Genomic DNA, 21,257 nt, shown 5'->3' with positions numbered 1-21,257 from the left:
AATTTGCGCGGGCAATCGACAAGATGATTACACCTAGCTAGTTATCACAATAGCACATGATGGTACCTAGCAAGGTGGTATCGTTTTTTCTTTTGACAGCACGGAGTAGGGAGGTCTAATTGGTTAAGGTGGTGACATTAAAAGTCGAATACCCCCCTTCCACTGCTTGCTAGGTACGTATATAGTATAGAATGCATAGCTTGGAGGAGCGAAGTTCGAAGAGACGACAGATACGACTTAATGAAGCTAGTCCGGACATTATAGAATTGCACGTGTGCATTCTGCATTAGACTTCTGTATTAAAACTACAACAAATGAAAGCATCTGTGGGTATGTGAAGAACGCCATCGGAAACCGCCGCCCATCCCTTGGAGTTAAGAAGCCAAATTCGTGTGGCTGCTGTTGAAACATAGGAAAGAGACATTCTAGCAAAGCTTTGAGGGTGCCCACCGCATATGATCCTTTAATGTTACACCTGTTTATCCTCCAGCATAATGAAAAGAAAATTCGCGAAAGAAGGGCGGTCTCCTATGTTACCACGTCTTTCGATTAGTGCTTTCCTTTGGACGCCTCCTCGTTCCTCTGGAGCTCCGACATCTGCCCAGCCAGACGGCCGAATTGCCACTCGGGGAGTGTAATGCCCGTCTGCTCGTTGATGGTGGTCATCAGGGGCGGCAGCATCTGGTAAATGTTGCGTATAGTCGCAACGCTGCTCTGGTTACCGTACCCTGCAGCGCCGCTGCCTTCTGCACCAGCCTCGGCGCCCGTGTTCCAGACGCTGATCTTGGGCTGTAGGCCGCGGATGGCCTCGGCGTTGGCCTTAGCCAACTCGACATAGGTACCCTTCTCAATCATCATGTACTGCAGCAGACCGGCAGGACCGCCAAACGCCTGGCTCATCTTGGAGTAGGCTTCGGCCATGGCCATCATACCCTCGGCCTCCTTGAGCTTCTTCTGCAGGTTGGCCTCGGCGTTCTTGACGGCGGCGTAGCTCCACGCCTCGGCGTCCTGCTTGGTCTTATAGGCGGCCGCATCGGTGTCAACCTTGACCTTATATACGCCCGCCTCGGCCTGTTGCTTCTGCTTCTCAAAGTTCGCCTTGGCTTCGACTTCGATCTCGTACGCTTTGGCATCGGCTGCTTGCTGCTGAGACTCGCGGGCGATGGTGGCCTTGACGACGTCGGTGGCACGGAGACGCTCCATCTCGGCGGCGGCACGCTTGATCTGCACCTCACGCTTGAGCTCTTCATCCTGAGCTTCCGTCTTGCGAGTGGCCGCGATGCGTGCGATATCAACGTCCCGGTTCAACTCAGTCTTGCGGGTCGCCAGATGTGCCTCGGCCGTGGCCCGCTCAATGTCCCGCTCCGTCTTCTGGACGGCAGTCTCGGCGTGGATTTTGGCGATCTCACGCTCCTGCTCACCCTTGCGCTTTGACTCGCCGACATTTCCACGCAGTTGAGCCTCGGCCACGTCAATACGAGCTTGGTTCGTAGCACCCTCGTGCGCCTTCCGGCTGAGCGACTCGAAATAGACCGAGTTGGGCGCGTCCTTGAGCTCTTTGACCTGTGTGGACGTTAGCAAAGGTTCGAGGAGTGAGTGACAGGGTTAGGGTTGAGGCGGAGCATTGACTCAGGGGCAACAACGCTCCCTCAACACCCAACCACCAAACCACCAGCTCCAGATCGCGGATTTTCAACGTAGGAACCGAGGGCACTTGCATTTGCGTTGTAGATTTTTAGTCCGAACTGATCCAGTTCGCTCTGGATGTTGCGGAAGATGCGGCGCTTGAAGACTTCGCGTTCGGTGAAGATCTCCTCCATGGTCATGCTCGAGACCAGGACACGGACCTCACCCTCGATGATGCCCTTGACGATATTCTCGAGGAACTGGCGGTCGTTTCTGCCCTTGTTAGTGCCGGAATCCGCCAGCAACATGGCGTATTTCATCAGGGAGTCGCCCTGGTCCTCGCGCCGGTGGTTCGAGGCGTGATCATCGCTGGCTGGAGCTCCATCGCTGACCGCGCCAGTAATGACCGGCTCATCGCGGGGCATATTCTTGGTGTTCGCACCCCGCTGGTTGACATCTGGACCAACGGTGAAGACCACGGGGAGGAGGAACTGTAGCTTCTCCTTGGTCATGGCCTGCAAGTTCATGGCATAGTCATGCGGCTGCACGCTGAAGCGCATGCACCTCTGGAAGGGCAAAATCCAATCGGCCTTTGTAATTTTGACTGGAATGAGAGTTAGTATCGGTTTGCACGTGTCGAGCATATATATCTCGTGGCAGAAAAGGGGGTTCTCTGTCATCACGTCGCCAACCTAGACATCCGCACCGGTGACAGAGACCGTACATGTCCTGCCCAGCAGGTAACTCACCATTCTTAATTCCCATGCCAGTAATGGCAAGGTACTCATCCGGAGCGGCAATCCTGTAGGACACCATCTTGACTCTTCGATGCGTGACGCGGGTGAAGAAATGATCAAAAGAGGGGTTCTGAGCCCTGCAGGTGTTTATTGGTGCTCGAAAAGGCGGGAGGAATAGGGCAAATCGGAGGCCGAGGTGGTATTTGTACTCGGGCCCGGTTGCAAGTAGGCTTGCAAGTAGAGTTTGTGGCTGCCAGGCGGATTCAGCGATCCAAGAGCGGCGGCTTGGGAAAGTTTGTTTCCCAAAAGTGTCCCACCGATTGGGAGAACAGGGGCAATTGTTTGTCTGGAAACAACACGGTATAGTGACGTGTCAATACAGAACGACATCGCCCAACGGCGGGTTCCCGCTATATACTTATTATTTACTTGACTGTGCGTTTGCACTTCAAACCACACTCGAGCCGCACAGCCCCTAGGTACCTTAGTTGACCCCAGTGTGCAGGACATGGGTACCATTTCGGCCGTCATCTGACCGGCAACAGCGTAGACGGAAGCGGACAGCAGATGGTAGCGTGGCGCAGTTGCTGCGCTTCCAGTAATTAGCGGTTCCACGGCCGTCTCTGCGAGCCAATGAGAGTTTGGTTGGCTGAATCCCGAGCTTCACAATACGCCTTGGGGAAGTTGACAACCATACCATTTGATGCTACCAAGCAATAGTGGCAATGAGTTACTGCCCCAAACGTAAGTTATGGAATTCCAGATCCCTGTTCTTGGGTCGGAGTAAGACGGGTTGAGGATGGGCGCGAACGGGCGCGAACGGGCGCGAACAGGCGCGAACAGGCGTAGACGACTCGGTGCTTGGCAGCCAATGTCAATTCCGGTCACCGAACCACCAAAAAGGTCACCACCAAGAGGGTCACCAATGCCAGGCACGTTTGCCCCTCCGTCAGTTGTGTATGTCTTTGTCACAGCCAGAACAGTTACCGATACTGGCAATTCCACATGCTCCCCGTCCCTCTTTGACACGGCCTCCCAAGACGCCTGGCGTATCGGCCTTGCGGATCCCCGACCCGACCGGTCACAAGTGGAAATCCGCCGCAGCCCCCACCCCCCCACACTCAAGCCCCGGATTCCCCGCAGGGTGCCGAACACAGCCCCCGCAAACGGTCGACTCACTCTATTTCTCCCTGCAAGGCACCTCGGTCTTTCATTAAAGTTTAAGGGCGAGGTTTTACAGGCGCTAGCGAAATCGGCTTCCGCTTTTCATTCACTGTTCATTTGTCTGGGGGCCCGCTTTTGGGCCTCTTGGCGCTTACACCGTGCCAACTCCCACGGTCAAATGTCGCCCCAAGACCGCAACGTTGCTTACATAAAGCCACGAAATCGCCCGGCAAGCCGCTTGGGCGTACAAAAGTCATCTATATGCTCGTAAAGCCATCATGCATTTGCTGTGGGAATAGAATAGCGATTAACTGTTGTACTGAGAGCTATACGGTTGGTTGAGGTTGGGTAGGGGTTGTATCTCAGTAGTCTGCTTCTTGGAAACACCAAACGTCGGCAGAAAAGTCAAGACGCCACCGGCTATGGCCTTTCTCAGCGCTACTGCGAAGTTGACTGGCAGCGCAGTTGATACGAATCCTCTAACCCTTCGAGTGCTCGACCTCGCCTACCTACCCAGGCCTACGGATGTCCACGTCAAAAGTTCTGTCCAAGACGCTAGTCCGTTTTCGGGCTTGACTAGTGTAAGTACTAGACTTATTCAGCTAGTGAGGCATTTAGAGGAGCAGGCCTATATTTGGAGGGTGCAAAGCGCTGAAGATTTAGCGCGCAGCTTTACCTATCCTAGGCCTCGGTGGTTGATGTTCAGCAGAAATAACACCCAGCCAGAAAAACCAGCTTCTAGTCCAAATACAGTATAGCGTCCTGCTTTAGCTGGACAGAACTTTTGAAGTGGATATCCGTAATTCCGGAGCGCATTACCGGCCCAGGCCATGATACCGCCTTCGAAGCTGTCTCGCTAGGATGGTCGAGCACCTTCGTCGACGTCTCGAAGAAAGCACTCATCTTGGAGCTGATAAATGGAAAAACCTCTTCTGGCAGCGGTACAGCACTACTAAGGCCGATGCAGGCCAAAACAAATCTACCACCATCATGAGATGAAGCCAGTTCTGAGTCCGACACATCGCAGCAGCCATCCTCCGAAAGATTATATTGGATGTGATTAAGTCGGGCGGACCGGGATATGCTCTCAGAATATGTAAATAGATGATAAATTGAACTTTCGTTCTTCACATACAACACCAAACTCCACCTACCTCTAAGTTCATCGCTGGCCATCTGGTCTGATCAATTCACATACGTCCGAGAGTGGAAAGATGAACACACTGAAATTTCTGAAGATAAACTTGAGTCATCATAGTCTCATTGAAAACGCCGAACTGAAAAACAATCAAGAATTTCACCACAATATTCCAGCAACGCAACCGCTGGAGACATACCTTGCTTCCATCTTCCCAACCCCTACCCTTTTATATCCTCCGCCCTCTGCCTTCTCTCGAATAATAAGGATGTGGTAAGTTTGCCGAGCGTTTTCCTTCTTTGCGTCCTTAATCATGCCAACAACAACACAATTACAATCTTCGAGTCGGATGTGATCTGCAACATCAAACCACATAGAACCTACTTGCTCTGTCCCATCAACAACGGCATATTCTTCCTCCTTGTCTTCCATTCGAAAATCTCCCGAAAACTTCCTCACTTTGACATGCAGCGCCTTCCCATCATTGGTGAACCTGAGGTCCACGGCCCTTGGAACCTTGAAACTCTGATTGGCATCTACAATGAAATCAATCCCTCCAGGGTAGGCCATCCAGGACCGTGATGGCACAAATTGATTGCTGTAGGAGATCGGGGGCGTCTTATTCTCATCCCGCCTCCACAGGAGAAGAGAGTCAAGAAAACAACGGAAGATCCCATATCTCACTTCTGTGCGCAGCACTTGTGCCATACGATCGACCAGGCTGTAAATCGCGACGTCCCTGTCGGTTGCATAGCTGAGGTCGGATGTTGAATACTTCCTGAACAGGAATTGGACGAAATCGACCGTGCGCAGATATCCGGACTCGTTAAGTCTCCTCGGAAAATTGGGATTGAGGAAGAAGTACTGCTTCCCAAATGGCCTGAAGTGGGATCAGACTTCGTACCACCCGTGATATCCAATCCTCAATCCTGTGAAGACTTACGGGCTCAGTTTTGTAAACTGTTCACACAGCACACCATCTCCGCATTCGCAATACGTGTGTGCCTAAGTGAAATGGATGATTCGTCTTGATAGCACCCGTTCTTGTAGTACCCAAGCTCTCTTCATCAGGGCCCCCCCATCTACGTCTTTGTCGAAGTCACACGCACAAGTGTGGCGATATATTGGCTGCAGTTACGGCTCCCAAATTAGCTGAAGCGGGGACGACGGCGAGCAGCCGCACTAGCCCTTTGGGTAGCACATGTGATTGCTCGGCTCGGCATTGCAGAGAGATCGGCCGGACCAGACAATGACAACCCGATAACTGCATAACCATGCACCCATCTCCGTGGAGGCAGAGTAGCCATGTCGCTAGTTGAACCATAACTACAGGATAGAAGGAACTTTAAACGTTCATAGAATACAATAATTAAGGCTAACGTTACCGCAGTAAAAGGCGAATGATTGTCGCTATATTTCCTTAGATAATTGCCTTCGCTCCTTAGGAACCCGGCGTAATTTAGCCCGCAATTTCTCCAGTATTTTCACCTTAGCTTTCGGCGACGGTGGCTCGGTTTGTAGCCGACGGATCTGCACACGAACATTTAGTGGACGGAACGAGCAGTTACGGCCTCTTAGACATACCTTTGGTATGCGGTAATAAATCCAGATTCCGCATAATAAGTTGAGTTTTCCAATGCAATGGCCCTAAGGCGACCCGGAACCCAGATAGCGCCCGCTGATACATCGATTCGGCCTCCGTCAGCCGGCCTTGATCCCTGTAGAGGAGGCCCAAGTTGTTGACCGTATTGAGAGTCGATGTGTGGTCCCGTCCGAGCGCCTTCTCCTTGCCTTCCAGCGCCCGCTGATACATCGACTCGGCCTCCGCCAGCCGGCCTTGATCCCTATAGAGGAGGCCCAAGTTGTTGACCGTATTGAGAGTCGATGTGTGGTCCCGTCCGAGCGCCTTCTCCTTGCCTTCCAGCGCCCGCTGATACATCGACTCGGCCTCCGCTAGCCGGCCTTGATCCCTATAGAGGAGGCCCAAGTTGTTAACCGTATTGAGAGTCGATGTGTGGTCCCGTCCGAGCGCCTTCTCCTTGCCTTCCAGCGCCCGCTGAAACATTGACTCGGCCTCCGCCAGCCGGCCTTGATTTCTGTAGAGGAGGCCCAAGTTGTGGACTGTATTGAGAGTCGATGTGTGGTCCCGTCCGAGCGCCTTCTCGTAGCCTTCTAGCGCCCGCTGAAACATTGACTCCGCCTCCGTCAGCCGGCCTTGATCCCTGTAGAGGTTACCCAAGTTGCCGACCGTATTGAGAGTCGATGTGTGGTCCCGTCCAAGTGCCTTTTCGTAACCTTCTAGCGCCCGCTGATACATCGACTCGGCCTCCGTTAGCCGGCCTTGATCCTTGTAGAGGAGGCCCAAGTTGTTAACCGTGTTGAGAGTCGATGTGTGGTCCCGTCCGAGCGCCTTCTCGTAGCCTTCTAGCGCCCGCTGAAACATTGACTCGGCCTCCGTCAGCCGGCCTTGATCCCTGTAGAGGTTACCCAAGTTGTGGACCGTATTGAGAGTCGATGTGTGGTCCCGTCCAAGTGCCTTTTCGTAACCTTCCAGCGCCCGCTGATACATCGATTCGGCCTCCACCAGCCGGCCTTGATCCCTATAGAGGAGGCCCAAGTTGTTGACCGTATTGAGAGTCGATGTGTGGTCCCGTCCGAGCGCCTTCTCGTAGCCTTCCAGCGCCCGTTGATACATCGACTCGGCCTCCGCCAGCCGGCCTTGATTGCTGTAGAGGAGGCCCAAGTTGTTGACCGTGTTGAGAGTCGATGTGTGGTCCCGTCCGAGCGCCTTCTCGTAGCCTTCTAGCGCCCGCTGAAACATTGACTCGGCCTCCGCCAGCCGGCCTTGATCCGTGTAGAGGAGGCCCAAGTTGTGGACTGTATTGAGAGTCGATGTGTGGTCCCGTCCGAGCGCCTTCTCGTTGCCTTCCAGCGCCCGCTGATACATCGACTCGGCCTCCGCCAGCCGGCCTTGATACGCGTAGAGGATGCCCAAGTTGCCGACCGTATCGAGAGTCGATGTGTGGTTCCGTCCGAGCGCCTTCTCCTTGCCTTCCAGAGCCCGCTGATACATTGACTCGGCCTCCGCCAGCCGGCCTTGATCCGTGTAGAGGAGGCCCAAGTTGTTTACCGTATTGAGAGTCGATGTGTGGTCCCGTCCGAGCGCCTTCTCCTTGCCTTCCAGCGCCCGCTGATACATCGACTCGGCCTCCACCAGCCGGCCTTGATCCCTGTAGAGGATGCCCAAGTTGTTGACCGTATTGAGAGTCGATGTGGGGTCCCGTCCGAGCGCCTTCTCGTAACCTTCCAGAGCCCACTGATACATCGACTCGGCCTCCGCCAGCCGGCCTTGATTGCTGTAGAGGAGGCCCAAGTTGTTGACCGTATTGAGAGTCGATGTGTGGTCCCGTCCGAGCGCCTTCTCCTTGCCTTCCAGAGCCCGCTGATACATCAACTCGGCCTCCGTCAGCCGGCCTTGATCCGCATAGAGGTCGCCCAAAAAATGCATTGCGTCCATCGCCCTTGTATCGTCAAAGCTCCGTCGCGACTTATACATCTCTGCGATCCACCATGAGCACCTTTGCGCATGCGGGAGGAGCCGCCGCTGGACCACCCAGTAGTCCATGCTCGTAGCGCTGGGCACCGATAACCCAACTACCATCACCGCCAACCGCAGGACCTCTCTTTTCTCAGCGCCATCCTGTATGTGCGACGCCCATCTGTGCACCACCGGATGCATCATATGGCTCCCCTGCACTGATTCCTGAGACTCGATCATCGAGTACCGGAGCAGCAGTCGAACCACGTCCAAGTACCGGACCTCGTTGCCTGCGACGTCACATAGCCATCCAGGCCACTGCTCTCCGCCCTCCGCAGCCGCCTGCAGCAGGCCGTGCCAAAGGTCTCTGCCATCGACAAAGGCCCAGAGACGGAGCAGGCTCGCGGCGTTCTTGTTTTGCGCCTCAACCGCCTTGAACGATACGGTCCACGTTGTCGCGATGGTTCCTTGTTCGTAGTCCACCAGCGGCGGGCCCGAATCCTCGTCTGATCCCATCAGATCGTCCCACTGCTGCTTGTAGAGCCGAACATACGACGGGATATCGAGCCCGGTCTCGCGGATATATGAGGCCGCCTGTGCCAGCGCGAGCGGAAGGCCATCGAGCAGACCGAGCAGCTCTCCGCCAGCCTCGTCCATAACTACAGTCTGTTAGCACCAGTCCGGACTCATATGCAGCAGAAACCTACCTCCCTCTGCCCCGCGCCACTGCTGGAAAATAGCCATGGCCAGTTGTTCGTCGACCCCTCTCAGCCGCGTCGACTCACCTAACTGCGCTAGCCGCGACAGTCTTGTCGTGATCAGCACCGACCCATGGTCGCCGGGCAGATACCGCCGGACATCGTAGGCGCCCGTCTCCCTGCCCTGATTGACGTCTTGGTCAACGTTGTCGAAGATAAGGAGCCAGTTACTATTGTCTGGTTGCGCGAGCCAGTCCAACACCTCCGCCACCACAGTTTTGAGATCCTCCTCGCTATGCAGCACAGCGTTCCTACTCCTCTCGGAAACCTGGCCTTCCGGTATTCTGGCTGCACAGCTAGCAAGGCTCTGCCTCAGCCGGTCCTCCGATCGGCCATCCAGCCAGAAGACCGAGCTGAAAACGGCCTGGTGCCGTCGCGCGAAGTCGGCCGCCAGCTGTGTCTTCCCAATCCCACCAAGTCCGTAGAGGACAAATATGCGTCGCTGGGTTTCTCGTGAGCGACGTCGCGGGAGAAGGCACTCCTCGAGCTCTGCGGTAACCGAAGGTCGGGCCACGAAGTGATTTGATACGGGCACGCCTTGCAGGCTAAACGATGTTCGGTACGGGCCGTAGTCTGATGATTGCACCAGGAGTAAGCAAGCGATTGCACATAACGAGCTAGGAGAACTTCGGCCTCATCGAAGTGTTGCTCACCCTTTGATGCTTTATTAATTTCCTCTCGTAGCCGTCTAAATGCCTTTTGTTTTCCCTCGCTGTAGATAAGCGGTAACTGGACGTCGAAGATGCCGAAAAGCGAGTATGCCATGTCTTCTTCGCGTGTTGTCGTACGCTTCTCGATCCATGCCATTCGGTCATTAACACTGAAATCAGAGAGAGGACCACCTTGGAGGACCTTGAGGGGAATCCCCGTCACGTCGTGAATAACTCGCTCCAGAGTAATCCTGTCCCCAAGGCGCGCTCCCTCCCTAGAGAAGAATTCGACTGATGTTGGAGCAATGAGCTCTTGAAGAGTCCATCCCCGGGTGAACCACCTGCTCGCTCGGAAAGCCGGCTCCCAGATGGACTTATCGTCGGCGTCGGACGAAGAGATTGAGACGTCTACCAGATAGGTGTAGCATTTAGTTGCTTTGCGGTACCAACGAAACATCGAGTTAATCGCCTCCTGAAGCTCAACACTGTTTGACTTGTCGATGCAGCATGTGTCGACCCAGAAGAATCTCAACCCATCGCGCCAGGCCTGATCTCCGCAAAAACGAATCTTAGCGTAGCCTGCTTTGTTCTTGCATGTACCGTCCATCAGGTCCCTGAAGAGGACCTCCCCGTTGCCCCATGTGTGTGAAAGTATCGCATACGGCGGAATCTTGTTGTTGGGGAGATCCTCCGTCAACCGGACCTCGCCGGTATCATCCCGTTCCAGCAGTCGCATTGCACAGACCGCCGGGCTCAGCTCTATCGGCAGCTATCCAAACGAATTTTCGGCGGTGGGAAATGGCGAGCAGGCGCCCGAACGGACGACTAATGCGCGCGAAACTGTTGGGACAACTAATCAGCAGCTGAAACTAGGGTATCTGCCAGGCAAACAAGATGAACCTACCGTAAGCAGCTGTCGAGATGCGTAGCGTAAATCTCGGTCGGTCTGATTGAGGGCGTCGGAGGCTGCTGTTGTTGTCGTCGTCGTCGTCGTCAAGAGGCCTCCACCCAACCCCGCACGTTGTACGTTGCACGTTGGGCGTTTTGTCCCGCGCCGGGCGCCAGGCGGCAACTGCGCATAATTCGAGGCATCCTCATTGGAGGTGCTTCCGCTGGTGTGCATCAGAATCACGTCCCTCTGGAGACTAATCGCGCGACACGTAGAAACTGCCTTGCTGACGGTGAGGTGGAAATTTAGGACGAGTGCGCGGGGTGATGGGCCAGTAGAGGGTATTGGTACCTCTTCAAAGATTCTGTCACCAAGAGATGGGTGCATGATTACATACTACTGTACAGTACTGTAGCCTAGCAGATCATTTGAAGTCTTCATTCCCCCTAAACAGTAGATGCATGCTTACTTTCGAGGCACGTGAGCGAGTTTGGCGTAAATTCGGACAGGGGGTTAGGTAAGCAAGGCTGTTTCTGGGACATCTGACAGTGGGAGCAAGCACGGTGTAAGCGCCAAGAGGCCCAAAAGCAGGCCGCCAGACAATTGAACAGAGAGTAAAATGCGGAAGCCGATTTCGCTAGTGACTGTAGTTCCTCTCTAAGTTTCTGCACAACATTCCTAAGACACGCCCGGCCTAGCCGAACGCAAGGGGACCCGGTAAATCAGTATCTCCGGCACGGCCCCAAACCCATTCCCACAGTGGTCGCGAGGGACTGCCCCGCGGTATCACTAACAGTGCAACCCAAGACTGCACCATAGGAGCCCGGTCGTGAAGCTTTTCCCGCTCTTGGGTCGCTAAGAAGGCCTGTTTGCAGCAAGCCGGTCGCACAAAAGAACCCCACAAGGCAGCAAAGTCCATCCCCGACGTCATTCGACCTACACTCACCATCCCCAGGCCCAGGCCGCGATTTCGCTCCCCTCACCTTAGACCACCTCACCTGAACCCCCCCTAAATTTGGAGCGCAAGATCCATCACCCTTCCCATCGCGGAAAGAGCAAAACCTCCAAAATCCCATCTCCAAAAATGGGCAACCCAACCGACGACCTCCCGCCCTCCTACGAGTCCATCACCTCGCCCTCCCCCTCTTCCTCCTCCAACATCCACCCGCTGCCCTCGCCGCTCACAACGCACCTGCAGACCCTCCCCGCCCGGCTGCGCGCGACGCACCAGGCGCGCATGACGACGCAGGCGTCGCGCGACCTGGACACGACGGCGCTGCTGGTCCCGCACGTCGAGGCGTTCCTCGCCGACCTGACGGCGCGACAGGGCAGCAGCACCACGGCGCGGTGGCCGTCGGTGGCCGAGCTGACGCTGGTGCCCGCCGCGGCGGTGCCGGCCGGGTGGGCCATGACGGGCGCGGCGGAGCGGCGGAAGGAGGGCGAGGTCGTCCGCGTCGGCCGGGTGGACATGGCCAAGGCCGGTGGGGAGAAAGCCGGGGACGCTGTTGCTGCCGCTGCCGCTGCCGCCGCCGGTTTTTCTGGCGATGGGGATGGCGACGACAGGGACGACGGCGATGAGGCCACCAGCTCGCTCGCGCGGGGGGAGCCGGGGGGGTTTGATGAGTGGGGCCGGTTTGACACGGACGATGGTGCCGGCGGCGGGGCGGGAGGGGGAGGGCGGGCGGGCGAGTGGTGGTTCCGGGACGAGGAGATGGCGCGGAGGCTCGCGGCGTACCTGAGGCCGGAGCCGAATTTGGAGAGGAAGCACGTGCAGGCTGCTGTGGCGGAGAGGAAGGTGGTGCCGGTTAAGGAGGAGAAGCCGTCCTCGGGCTGGCGCTGGGGATTGGGAGGGGGGAGCAGCAGGAAGAAGGCGCCCGGAGAGGAGAAGAGCCCGATTCCGTCACCAGTAACACCGAGCTCGCCGAGCCCCAGTGTGGGCACAGGTAGTGAGATAGACGACTGGGTCAAGATGACTGTGAGGGCTGAGGAAGTCACGTTTCGGAAGGAGAATGAGTTTGGCGTGTGGGAGAGCAGGCGCGGGTGGGGCGTTGTGGTGACGGTGAGGGTGGCAAAGGTGTGAGATTACGGAGGGTTGCTGGGGCGTTCTTATCTCTGTATATCCATACTTCAGTAACAGTTAATTAAACGCAGTATAGTACCATCGAGCCGAAGCTGGTTCTGTGGTCAAACTCAGATGTTTAAGGTAGAATATCTCCTCAAAAGAACGCTCGGTCTTTCATCTAGAGATGAGTTCCTCCCTAAGGGGACAATCTCATAGCCTCTGTAACGGGTTCAGCTTGGACGCTTTTACCCCATTAAAGCGCTTGAGATTGCTCAAGACCGATATGGATAGCTATTGATAGGTTATCTAAGGTACTTCGACCGCTGTAGTGTTTGTATTTGTGTTATCGCCCTCGATAACAGCTATAACTACTAGCTACTTAGTGTTCTGAGAGTGTCTCAATATTGGATTATTCATTTCAACGGTTGTTAAAGAATTACTCTTCTATACGGTTACTCCAGCACTAAACTGCCGTTGGATGAGATATCTTGAAAAGAAGATCAATATGTAGTACTAGGTACTCATGAGCATTGCCTCGCCGCAGCGAACTTATAGATGGCTTGGCCGCAGTTGGTGGATGTACAACCGGAATCCTCATTGAATTCAATTGCTACATGTTAATAATTGAAGTAAATAGGATACTTAAGGACGCAATGGAGTTCCCGCAGCAGATAAGTCGGTTATCCCCTTCCTAGACCCTTAAACCTGCATCGAATTTCCCACATAATATGAAACCGAATTCTGAATTTGGATTTATTTGATCTAGACCTGGACATTACCGTGGGGGAATAACTCGCATTAACCACTCAACCACCAAGGAGACCTCTATACGTACATAAGGTACTTAGACAAATGGATTAGGCTGTCCCAGAGTTTGCTTGCGGAAACCACACCCTTCTCGCCCTCGCCCCCTGTTTAAGATTTCTCCTTATTGGGTTCTCAACTGTCATGTTTGATACCATAAGGAACTGGAACAAGCTCTGTTGTTGTTAGAGAACTGCGGCTCAATTTTGCGCGGCATCTGTCACCTGCGGCACACCCTCTCGAGGCGGAACCAAGAGCGCGAAGACAAAGATGAGCAGGGGGGGAAACAAGTTGGCTCAGCCACCACCACTGCCATTTCTCCCTGCGCAACGTCCGCGGCTTCTCACTCCCACCGCCTCCCAGGAAATCCTTGTCACGCTTGGCACCGTTGCCAACCTACCTCCAGAGCGACGCCGCCGCATCCTGATCGCTGCGTTTGGGCGGCGCACACTACACTAGACTTGCAACGAGCTCACTCACAAAGGCCCGGCCACTCGACGAGTCGACGGCGAATTGCTAGCATGGACTCGGCGCCGCTGCTTTCAGCCCCGCCTACAATCCGGACTTGACTGCGCCCAAGACATGGCGCTGGCATAGTTGCACGTGCTACCGCCTAATCCCCCCCGGTTCTCACTATGATCGCTGCATGTTCTCGGTAGGATCTGCGCGGTATAGGTACCGCCACTGGGATAAGGGTCTTGCGGGCGAAGCCTTGTGGATAATATGGCCGGGGCCGTGCATGATCGGCGTCATGGGCCGGCTCCTTGCATGCCAACACACGTGAATTCTTTTTCCTCATCCTTTCTGATTCGCTTGGCTCCTTTTTGACCTACCAAGAGTTGTATCCGAGGGAATCGACGTGCTTTACTCAACCAATACAATCTTGATGAAAGTCCCGACCTCCTGGATGCCTTGGCCTGCCCCGGTCCCCGCGCCTACCACCTGCGCCTCCCAGAACGTCCCACTAGTATGCCTTCCCTGGAGTTACGATAGGAGGTCTTATTCCTCGGTCAAATTGCACTCAGGCACCGCAACCCACCAAACACCCACTACGACACGGCCCGGCTGGCAACCCTTTTCCACCATGTGACCAGTCCCAAACTTGCGCACCATTGTGCGGTCCTTCTCGGATTATCTTTACAACGATTCCAGAGTACGACCCGCCCAGGTGTTGGGCGAAATCCACCGTGTGCTTTTACAGCCTCTGGACGGATATTGTGACGCGCCTCTTGTCGCGAGCGCAGCGTTACGTCGTAGTCGAGCTGCCGTACAATGTACTCCAGGGCCTCAGCGATGCGGGTATAGAGCGCCTGGGATTGGGGGTGGAATTTGGGGAGAAGCTACTCGGTGAGTGAAAGGACGTTTGGTTGTAGTATCCCGTTCTCGCTTCTCGGAATGGTGAAGACGCGAAAAACGTGCATGAGAGCGCTTCTTTATCTCTTCACGTGTATGACCGAGTTCTTTCGGCGTCGGCTCGAACGCTGGCTTCTTACCGTGCGGCGTCATGTTGCTTTGTCGACTACAAAAATGTTGCTCGGGTGATATCGGTGTTGGGGGGAGAAAGTAAAGGGGTTGCTGATAGGGTCTGGTTAGGGCCCTCGAGGAAAGATAATAGGAGGGAAGTGGAAAAAACGGACCGAGAACCAAGATTATGCGGCCTTAGAAGTCCCAACCGCACATATGCTTTTCACGAGGGTTAAAATTCGCGGCCGCAACTGCTCCGGTCGCGAATCAGTACATCAGCCCAATTCAACCCGGATCCAAACACAACCGATTAACTACCTACGTTGATGATAACGAGGGAAACTGCTGAAATGGTACGGAAACACACATCCACACCCACACATACCTACGTATCAAAATAAGGGGGAGGTCAAAGGTGACCAAATGCCAGACGGACAAGATAGACAAAACAGGCCAGGCGACACACACAACAAATTAGGTTTCTATAGCCTATACAGAGAAAGTTCCTTCTATTCCAAGGGCGGCCACTTTATACGTAAAGAAAGCCCGTCAATTGAGCTTGTAACAAGTGCTGAAAAGATTGTTGAATGGATTGTCCTGTCTAAGGAGCAATAGGAAGGACCATCCTACTTATGGTACAAAAGAAAAATGGGCCCTCGATAAGTTCAACTCCCGAGGTGCTACCCTACTAAGTGTAACCCTTTGATTAGAGGGAGCTTGTCCTCTGGGGACAGTTTTCCCCAACTTACTGCCTCGTCGACGTCTATGGTCAACGCGACAGCTCTCAATCCTTGGTGGTACTCCGCTGCAATTCTGAACGGTGCGGACCGCGTGCCAAGCATAAGATACAGACGTTCCAATTCCAGTACTAAATGTCCCAGGATGCCTACCTCAATCTCATCATTTTGAGAAACAGCTGTTTGATTAAGTGCCATGGTCTGACCTTGGCTACTCTCTGCCGGAAACGGATCAACTCGGAAGGCGAGAATTGGGTGCAGCTGAGATATAGCTTTGAAATATATGACGTTGGGCGTCAGGGAGGCTGCTTCAAGGAGCTCAGGGAGTAGCTGGCGAAGGGGCTGATATTCACGCCTGCGATTGTTTCCGGCTCGTCTGAATGTACCCCTGGTAATAGCAGTGCGGGGCCGTCTGCTCAACTCGGTGGTTGCTCCTTTTCAGAGATATAAATGTTAACGAACGTTATTTCCGCGACGATTTAACGTAACGTACAATATACGAAGCCCACCGGATGCAATGATTGAAGGGCAGGCCACTGCTTGGCGCTTCTGCGGCTTTCTCGTACTTCAAACCGAAGAGACGAAGCTGGTTGAAGAGAAGTTGCTGTCGATTTGACCGGAATGAGATTTTTGACCGGACCATACTGCAAATTTCGTTCATCCGTTTAGGAACCACCCTCAACGCGGCCCGGTCATCGAAGCTAAGTAGTTTGATGATTTCGTCGCAGATTTCTTGTAGGGTGCGCCTAGAGTCGAGACTCAAGTGCCTCATAGTAGATGGCGTACTTCGTGCTGAAGTGGTGAGGGCTTTCTGCACTGAAACGAAGTGCTTAAGCGGACTGATGATGGTCGCTGAGGTTGCAGGCGGAAGGAAAAGAATGCCGGGTGCAAGAGAAGATCTATCCGACGACGTCAGCGTTTGGAGATTAAAAAGAGAAGAGCATACCTGCGAGGAGATGAATATAGCAAACATACCTTAGGACCACCGACTCTAGCTAAGACCAGAACCTTGGGTAAGGAAATGCGGTTTCTGATGATTGCTATACAGGCTCGAGAAAAGTGCGGGCGAATCTGCGGATCGTGGTAGACGAGGAAAAGAATGAAGAGGGAACTGAAAGAAGTGGAGGTTTAGAAAATTTACCAGCCTTTGACCTTGAGTGGGTGCGCCGCAGGTGCCCGTCCGGTAGTGGAAGTCGATATCGGACCTTAAAAAAACCCGCTCTGAACTTGGCCGGGAAAGTCAGGACAAGGTGGAAGAATAAGGAGGATGGAGCACGGTTAACGGCGTCATGTTTCGGGTAGTCAGGTGCTGTCCAGGCCTCCGTCATCGCTAAACCCATATGCCGGATCCGGGCGGATTACAACATGAGTAGCCGCAAGCTTCTACCAACAGATTCGCGATTTAACCGGCTAAAACGCCATCTGTGCTACTAGTTCCTAGTTTCACAAACGCTCCACGAATACAACGCTATCTTCAGGGACTGGAGGTGGAACCTGGGCTTTGGAGAAATGCATGAAGGCGCGACGCAAATACATGTGACGGTTTTGGGGCTCCGTTTTGATGCGGCTCAAGAACTTCGATTAGCGTATAACTTAATCGCCGAAATCATCCAGCTTTGTTTTCTTGGTACGGCCAATGTCTGCGTTGGCGATCTTGTCCGAGTCGGTCCGTCGCCTCGTGCTCGGTCTTGGGTTGGCGGCCGCTGTGGCAGCGGGGTGCTCGAATGCGTAACGGCCGGGAATGGCCCCTTGCGCCATCCAAATCAGCGGATTCTGACGATCCGCCAAGTCGTCGTCGTCCAGTTGGCGATTCGCATCCCGCAGGATGTGCCACAGTGACGTCTGCGCGCGGAATGATCGAGGCATTTGGGGAAGGAAATGTGAGAAACTTGCGATTGGCAACGGAAGCGCAAGGACAGTGGGATGCGAAATGGAATTCGGGAGGGCCCGGTTGTTGCGGTGGGGAGCAAGATCAATAATTTTGAGATTTGCTATCAGTTTAGCTGTGGACAAGGAAGCCTAAAGAACTGAGGAGGAAGGCCGGTCGCCGGCTGAGAGGAGGGTAAGGTTTTGGAAAACGAAAATTTGATTTGAGTAGAAGAAACGATGTCAAATGACGTTTGGGAGGGAAGAGGATATCATGAACTCGAGAACCTTGATCGTTTCTGTGCCCAAAACTCAGATTTCCAATTGTTTCTGCAGTTCTAAGTCACAGCTTTCTTCTACAATCCAATTCCGCTCCGATCTTTCTGCAATTGCAGTGGCGGTTGCGATGGGAAATAGGGGGAAGGCTCTGACAGTTCTCAGTCATGCTGCCTGAGGCATTGCTGGAGGTGCCTGCCTTCTCTTTTGTCCTTGAGGTGCCTTCACCATGGCGGCTCTTGCCTATCTGGGCAGCGTGCTGCGAGTATGAATTTCTCCTCCTCTCCTGGCGAGATTCAATTCTGATGATCGCTCTCTCTCTCGCACACCCGACGCGTCGACGCCCTTGAACTCGCGCACTCACCAGGACTCGCGCACTCACCGGGACTCGCGCCCTCACCATACATGTCCATTTCATCGCTATGCAAGAAGCTTCAAGGGTCGATGATGCCGCGTGGGACTCATCCGACATGGAGGTGCCTCCCCTACCGCCACACAAGTTTTCGAGGCCCGGCAAGGGCTCCATGGGCTCGATGGCGGAGTCGGCAGCAGAGGTCCGCATCAGCACCAAGACGAAGCAGACGCAGTGCCAATTTGCCAATGCGCTGTCAGTAGAGGCGGAGTACTACATGTGGTCCAACCGCTTCAGCTGGTCTCGGCAGTGCACACTCAAGCAGAAGTAAGCCTTCTCCTTCTGGCCCAGCATTTCACATTCTTACCAAGGATGCAGCTTGGACGAGCCGTCGAATGATTACCAGATAGAACGATTTCTCGACGGGATCGTGCGGCACATCCAAGGTCGAAACCCGGACCCAAGCATCCCCGTTATCACCAAGCGGACATTAGATGACGCGGCGGTAAACATCGTGAAGTACTGTACGTTCAAGTACAAGCAGTTCAGACACGGGAAGCACGAAAGATTTCGGATCAGTATGTTGCTCATTTGGTATACATTTCTCACGGCTTTAACATGTCCATCAGGTTCCTGCATCCAGCAACTTTTGCGTGAAGGCCTCGCCACCACATTTTCTTTCTTTTCCTTCTTTCCTTTTTTCCTTCTTTCCTTCCTTCCTTCTTTCCTTTTCTCCTTCTTTCCTTCTTTCCTGTTTTCCTTTTTTCCTTTTTTCCTTCCTTCCTTCTTTCCCTCCTTCCTTCCTTCCTTCCTTCTTTCCTTTTTCCTTTTTTCCTTTTCTTCTTCTTTCCTTTTCTCCTTTCCTGTTTTCTTTCTTTCCTTCTTTCCTTCTTTCCTTCTTTCCTTCTTTCCTTCTTTCCTTCTTTCCTTCTTTCCTTCTTTCCTTCTTTCCTTCTTTCCTTCTTTCCTTCTTTCCTTCTTTCCTAAACCGCTATGGATTACCAGTGATATTATAAATACGGCAACACTTGAAGCTGTTCTCGTCAATGGCGTTCTCTCCTAGGACTACGCAGTGTATAAGCAATGGTTCTCTGTTTGCAGTCTGCCCTGGCTGCCAGAAGCGGGAACATAGCGCGAACGCAGCTGTACGATGGCATGGAATGCCTCACGCATAAAGACATTCGGATATTGAGTTGGGGAGAACTGTCTCCAGAGGACAGGGTTCCTCTGATTAGAGGGAGCTCTATTTGCACATGTTGTTTTAACCTGGTTTAGGCTGCAGGTACCCAATTTGTGGTGGTGTCGCCTGGCCTGTCTTATCTATCTTGTCTGTCTGGCATCTGGCCACCTTTGCACTCCCCCTTATTTGATGGGTATGTAGGTATAGATGTGTGTTTCTGCGCCATTTCATCAGGCAGATGCATGCCGACATCCACACCTTGTGGAGGGTAAACGGTAGGCGCGTTCAGCCTAAACGCAATCTTTACTACTCTTTCCGAATGCGGGATATGAGCTTGCCTTGCGACGACATCCATCGGCCTGTTCTAGTAGGCTCTTCAAAGTTTAAACCGACTCGGGGCCTTCTCTGCCATCTCCGCAACGACCAAATCGTCGGACGACAGCTACTGCGACCGCTGCCACTTGGTATTAGCAAATAATGGCTCTGTCTAGTCTTTCCCATGTCATTCAAGTCGCGTGCATTCTCCTGCTCCTTGCGCCCTTCGCTCTGAGCCAGGCTCCTCCGGCCCCCTATCTTCGCATTCCCAGCTCGCGTCAGCTCGCCTGGCACCAATTGGAATACTACGCCTTTGTGCACTTTGGACCGAATACCTTCACCGACGAAGAATGGGGTCGTAGCCAGAGTCCTCCTGACGTATTTGACCCCTCAGACCTTGATACCGACCAATGGGCCAAATCTTTTGCCGCCGCTGGCATGGCGGGCATGATCTTGACAGCGAAACACCACGATGGCATGGCGCTCTGGAACACTAGCACGACCACATACAAGGTTGATAACTCCGGGTGGGCCAAACGGCGTGCGGCGGGGGGTCTCGACTCCGACGTCGTGCGACTTACAGCAACCTCAGCCAAGAAATACGGCATCAAGTTCGGCGTGTACCTCTCACCTTGGGATATACACCGCGATCCGGCTATGCCGAAGCCCGGGCTGAAGGGAACCATCTATGATGAGCCACAGATCTTCGGCGATTCCACGCCATTGGACTACAACGAGCTCTACGCAAGTCAGCTAACCGAGTTAGTAACGATGCGCCTAGCTGACGGATCACCGGTCGAACTGTTTGAGATCTGGCTCGATGGCGCATCCGGATCGAGCACAGTGCAGACGTTCAACTGGACTTCTTTCCGGGACATCATCCGCGTGAACCAGCCGGATGCCATCATGTGGGGCCACCAGGGGGTAGATGCACGTTGGGTTGGCAACGAAAACGGCGTCACGGCCGCGACAAACTGGCATACAATAAGCCGGACGCAGGACGAGCCCCGATACAATGAGGCTCAACTCCAAACGGGGGTGCGGGATGGGTTGCACTGGACCCCAGCCGAGGCCGATGCGCGGATTCGAAGCGGGTGGTTTTTCCACCCCGAGGAGCGGCCTAAGACGGGGGCCGCTCTGATGGACATGTACCTCGATTCAGTGGGGAGAAGTATCAATTTGCTGTTGGATGTGCCTCCCAATCGAGTAGGTGTGGTGATGGAGGAGGATGTGGAATCACTGATGGATTTCAAGCGTCTTAGAGATGTCTTCCTAAACAGGACGTTAACGACTCCGGGTTTAAATGTAACTGCGAGTGGAGTCCGTGGGGGTGCTACTGCTTTGTATGGACCGGCCAACGTTCTCGATGGGAAGAAGGATACGTACTGGACGCTGAATGACTCGGAGAGGACCGGGTGGGTGGAAATTGATCTTGGAGGGCCTTGTGTGGTAGATGCCTTCATCGCGCAGGAGCATATCGCGCTGGGGCAGAGGATTGGCGGATACGCCATCGACGTGATGGTGAACCAGGAATACAGGACCGTCATCAGCGGGGCCTCGCTGGGGTACAAGCGGATTGATCGTCTGCGCACTCCGCTCGAGACGTCGCGTATGAGGTTTCGGGTTACGCAGGCTAACGCTACGCCGTTACTACAAAGTATCCAGGTTTTAGGCACAAGGAAAGGCTAAGACACACCATAG

At 54.1% G+C, this 21,257-nt stretch overlaps 6 protein-coding genes across 6 annotated transcripts; 3 read left to right on the top strand and 3 right to left on the bottom strand.

The window, feature by feature from the left end:
* Positions 1-549: 549 nt before the first annotated feature.
* MFIFM68171_08345 (Flotillin-like protein 2) lies at positions 550-2,442 on the bottom strand (the record flags this gene model as incomplete). Its single annotated transcript, XM_071063765.1, has 3 exons — positions 550-1,563; positions 1,719-2,230; positions 2,376-2,442. The coding sequence occupies 3 exons, from the start codon at positions 2,440-2,442 to the stop codon at positions 550-552; spliced, it is 1,593 nt and encodes a 530-aa protein (XP_070919866.1).
* A 3,712-nt stretch (positions 2,443-6,154) lies between these two features.
* Positions 6,155-10,347, bottom strand: MFIFM68171_08344 (Nephrocystin-3; the record flags this gene model as incomplete). Its single annotated transcript, XM_071063764.1, has 5 exons — positions 6,155-6,195; positions 6,250-8,862; positions 8,911-9,534; positions 9,615-10,019; positions 10,212-10,347. 5 exons carry the CDS (start codon positions 10,345-10,347, stop codon positions 6,155-6,157), a joined length of 3,819 nt encoding a protein of 1,272 aa, XP_070919865.1.
* Positions 10,348-11,584: 1,237 nt separating this feature from the next.
* Positions 11,585-12,580, top strand: MFIFM68171_08343 (uncharacterized protein; the record flags this gene model as incomplete). Its single annotated transcript, XM_071063763.1, has 1 exon — positions 11,585-12,580. One exon carries the CDS (start codon positions 11,585-11,587, stop codon positions 12,578-12,580), a length of 996 nt encoding a protein of 331 aa, XP_070919864.1.
* A 4,580-nt stretch (positions 12,581-17,160) lies between these two features.
* MFIFM68171_08342 (uncharacterized protein) lies at positions 17,161-17,433 on the bottom strand (the record flags this gene model as incomplete). The annotated part of the gene is made up of 1 exon (XM_071063762.1): positions 17,161-17,433. One exon carries the CDS (start codon positions 17,431-17,433, stop codon positions 17,161-17,163), a length of 273 nt encoding a protein of 90 aa, XP_070919863.1.
* A 698-nt stretch (positions 17,434-18,131) lies between these two features.
* Positions 18,132-18,392, top strand: MFIFM68171_08341 (uncharacterized protein; the record flags this gene model as incomplete). The annotated part of the gene is made up of 1 exon (XM_071063761.1): positions 18,132-18,392. The coding sequence occupies one exon, from the start codon at positions 18,132-18,134 to the stop codon at positions 18,390-18,392; it is 261 nt and encodes an 86-aa protein (XP_070919862.1).
* Positions 18,393-19,718: 1,326 nt separating this feature from the next.
* Positions 19,719-21,245, top strand: MFIFM68171_08340 (alpha-L-fucosidase; the record flags this gene model as incomplete). Its single annotated transcript, XM_071063760.1, has 1 exon — positions 19,719-21,245. The coding sequence occupies one exon, from the start codon at positions 19,719-19,721 to the stop codon at positions 21,243-21,245; it is 1,527 nt and encodes a 508-aa protein (XP_070919861.1).
* Positions 21,246-21,257: the final 12 nt, after the last annotated feature.

Source organism: Madurella fahalii (assembly GCF_045866475.1).
Source record: "Madurella fahalii IFM 68171 DNA, scaffold_4, whole genome shotgun sequence".
Classification (NCBI taxonomy): Eukaryota; Fungi; Ascomycota; class Sordariomycetes; order Sordariales; genus Madurella; species Madurella fahalii.
This window is presented reverse-complemented; position numbering and strand designations above follow the sequence as displayed.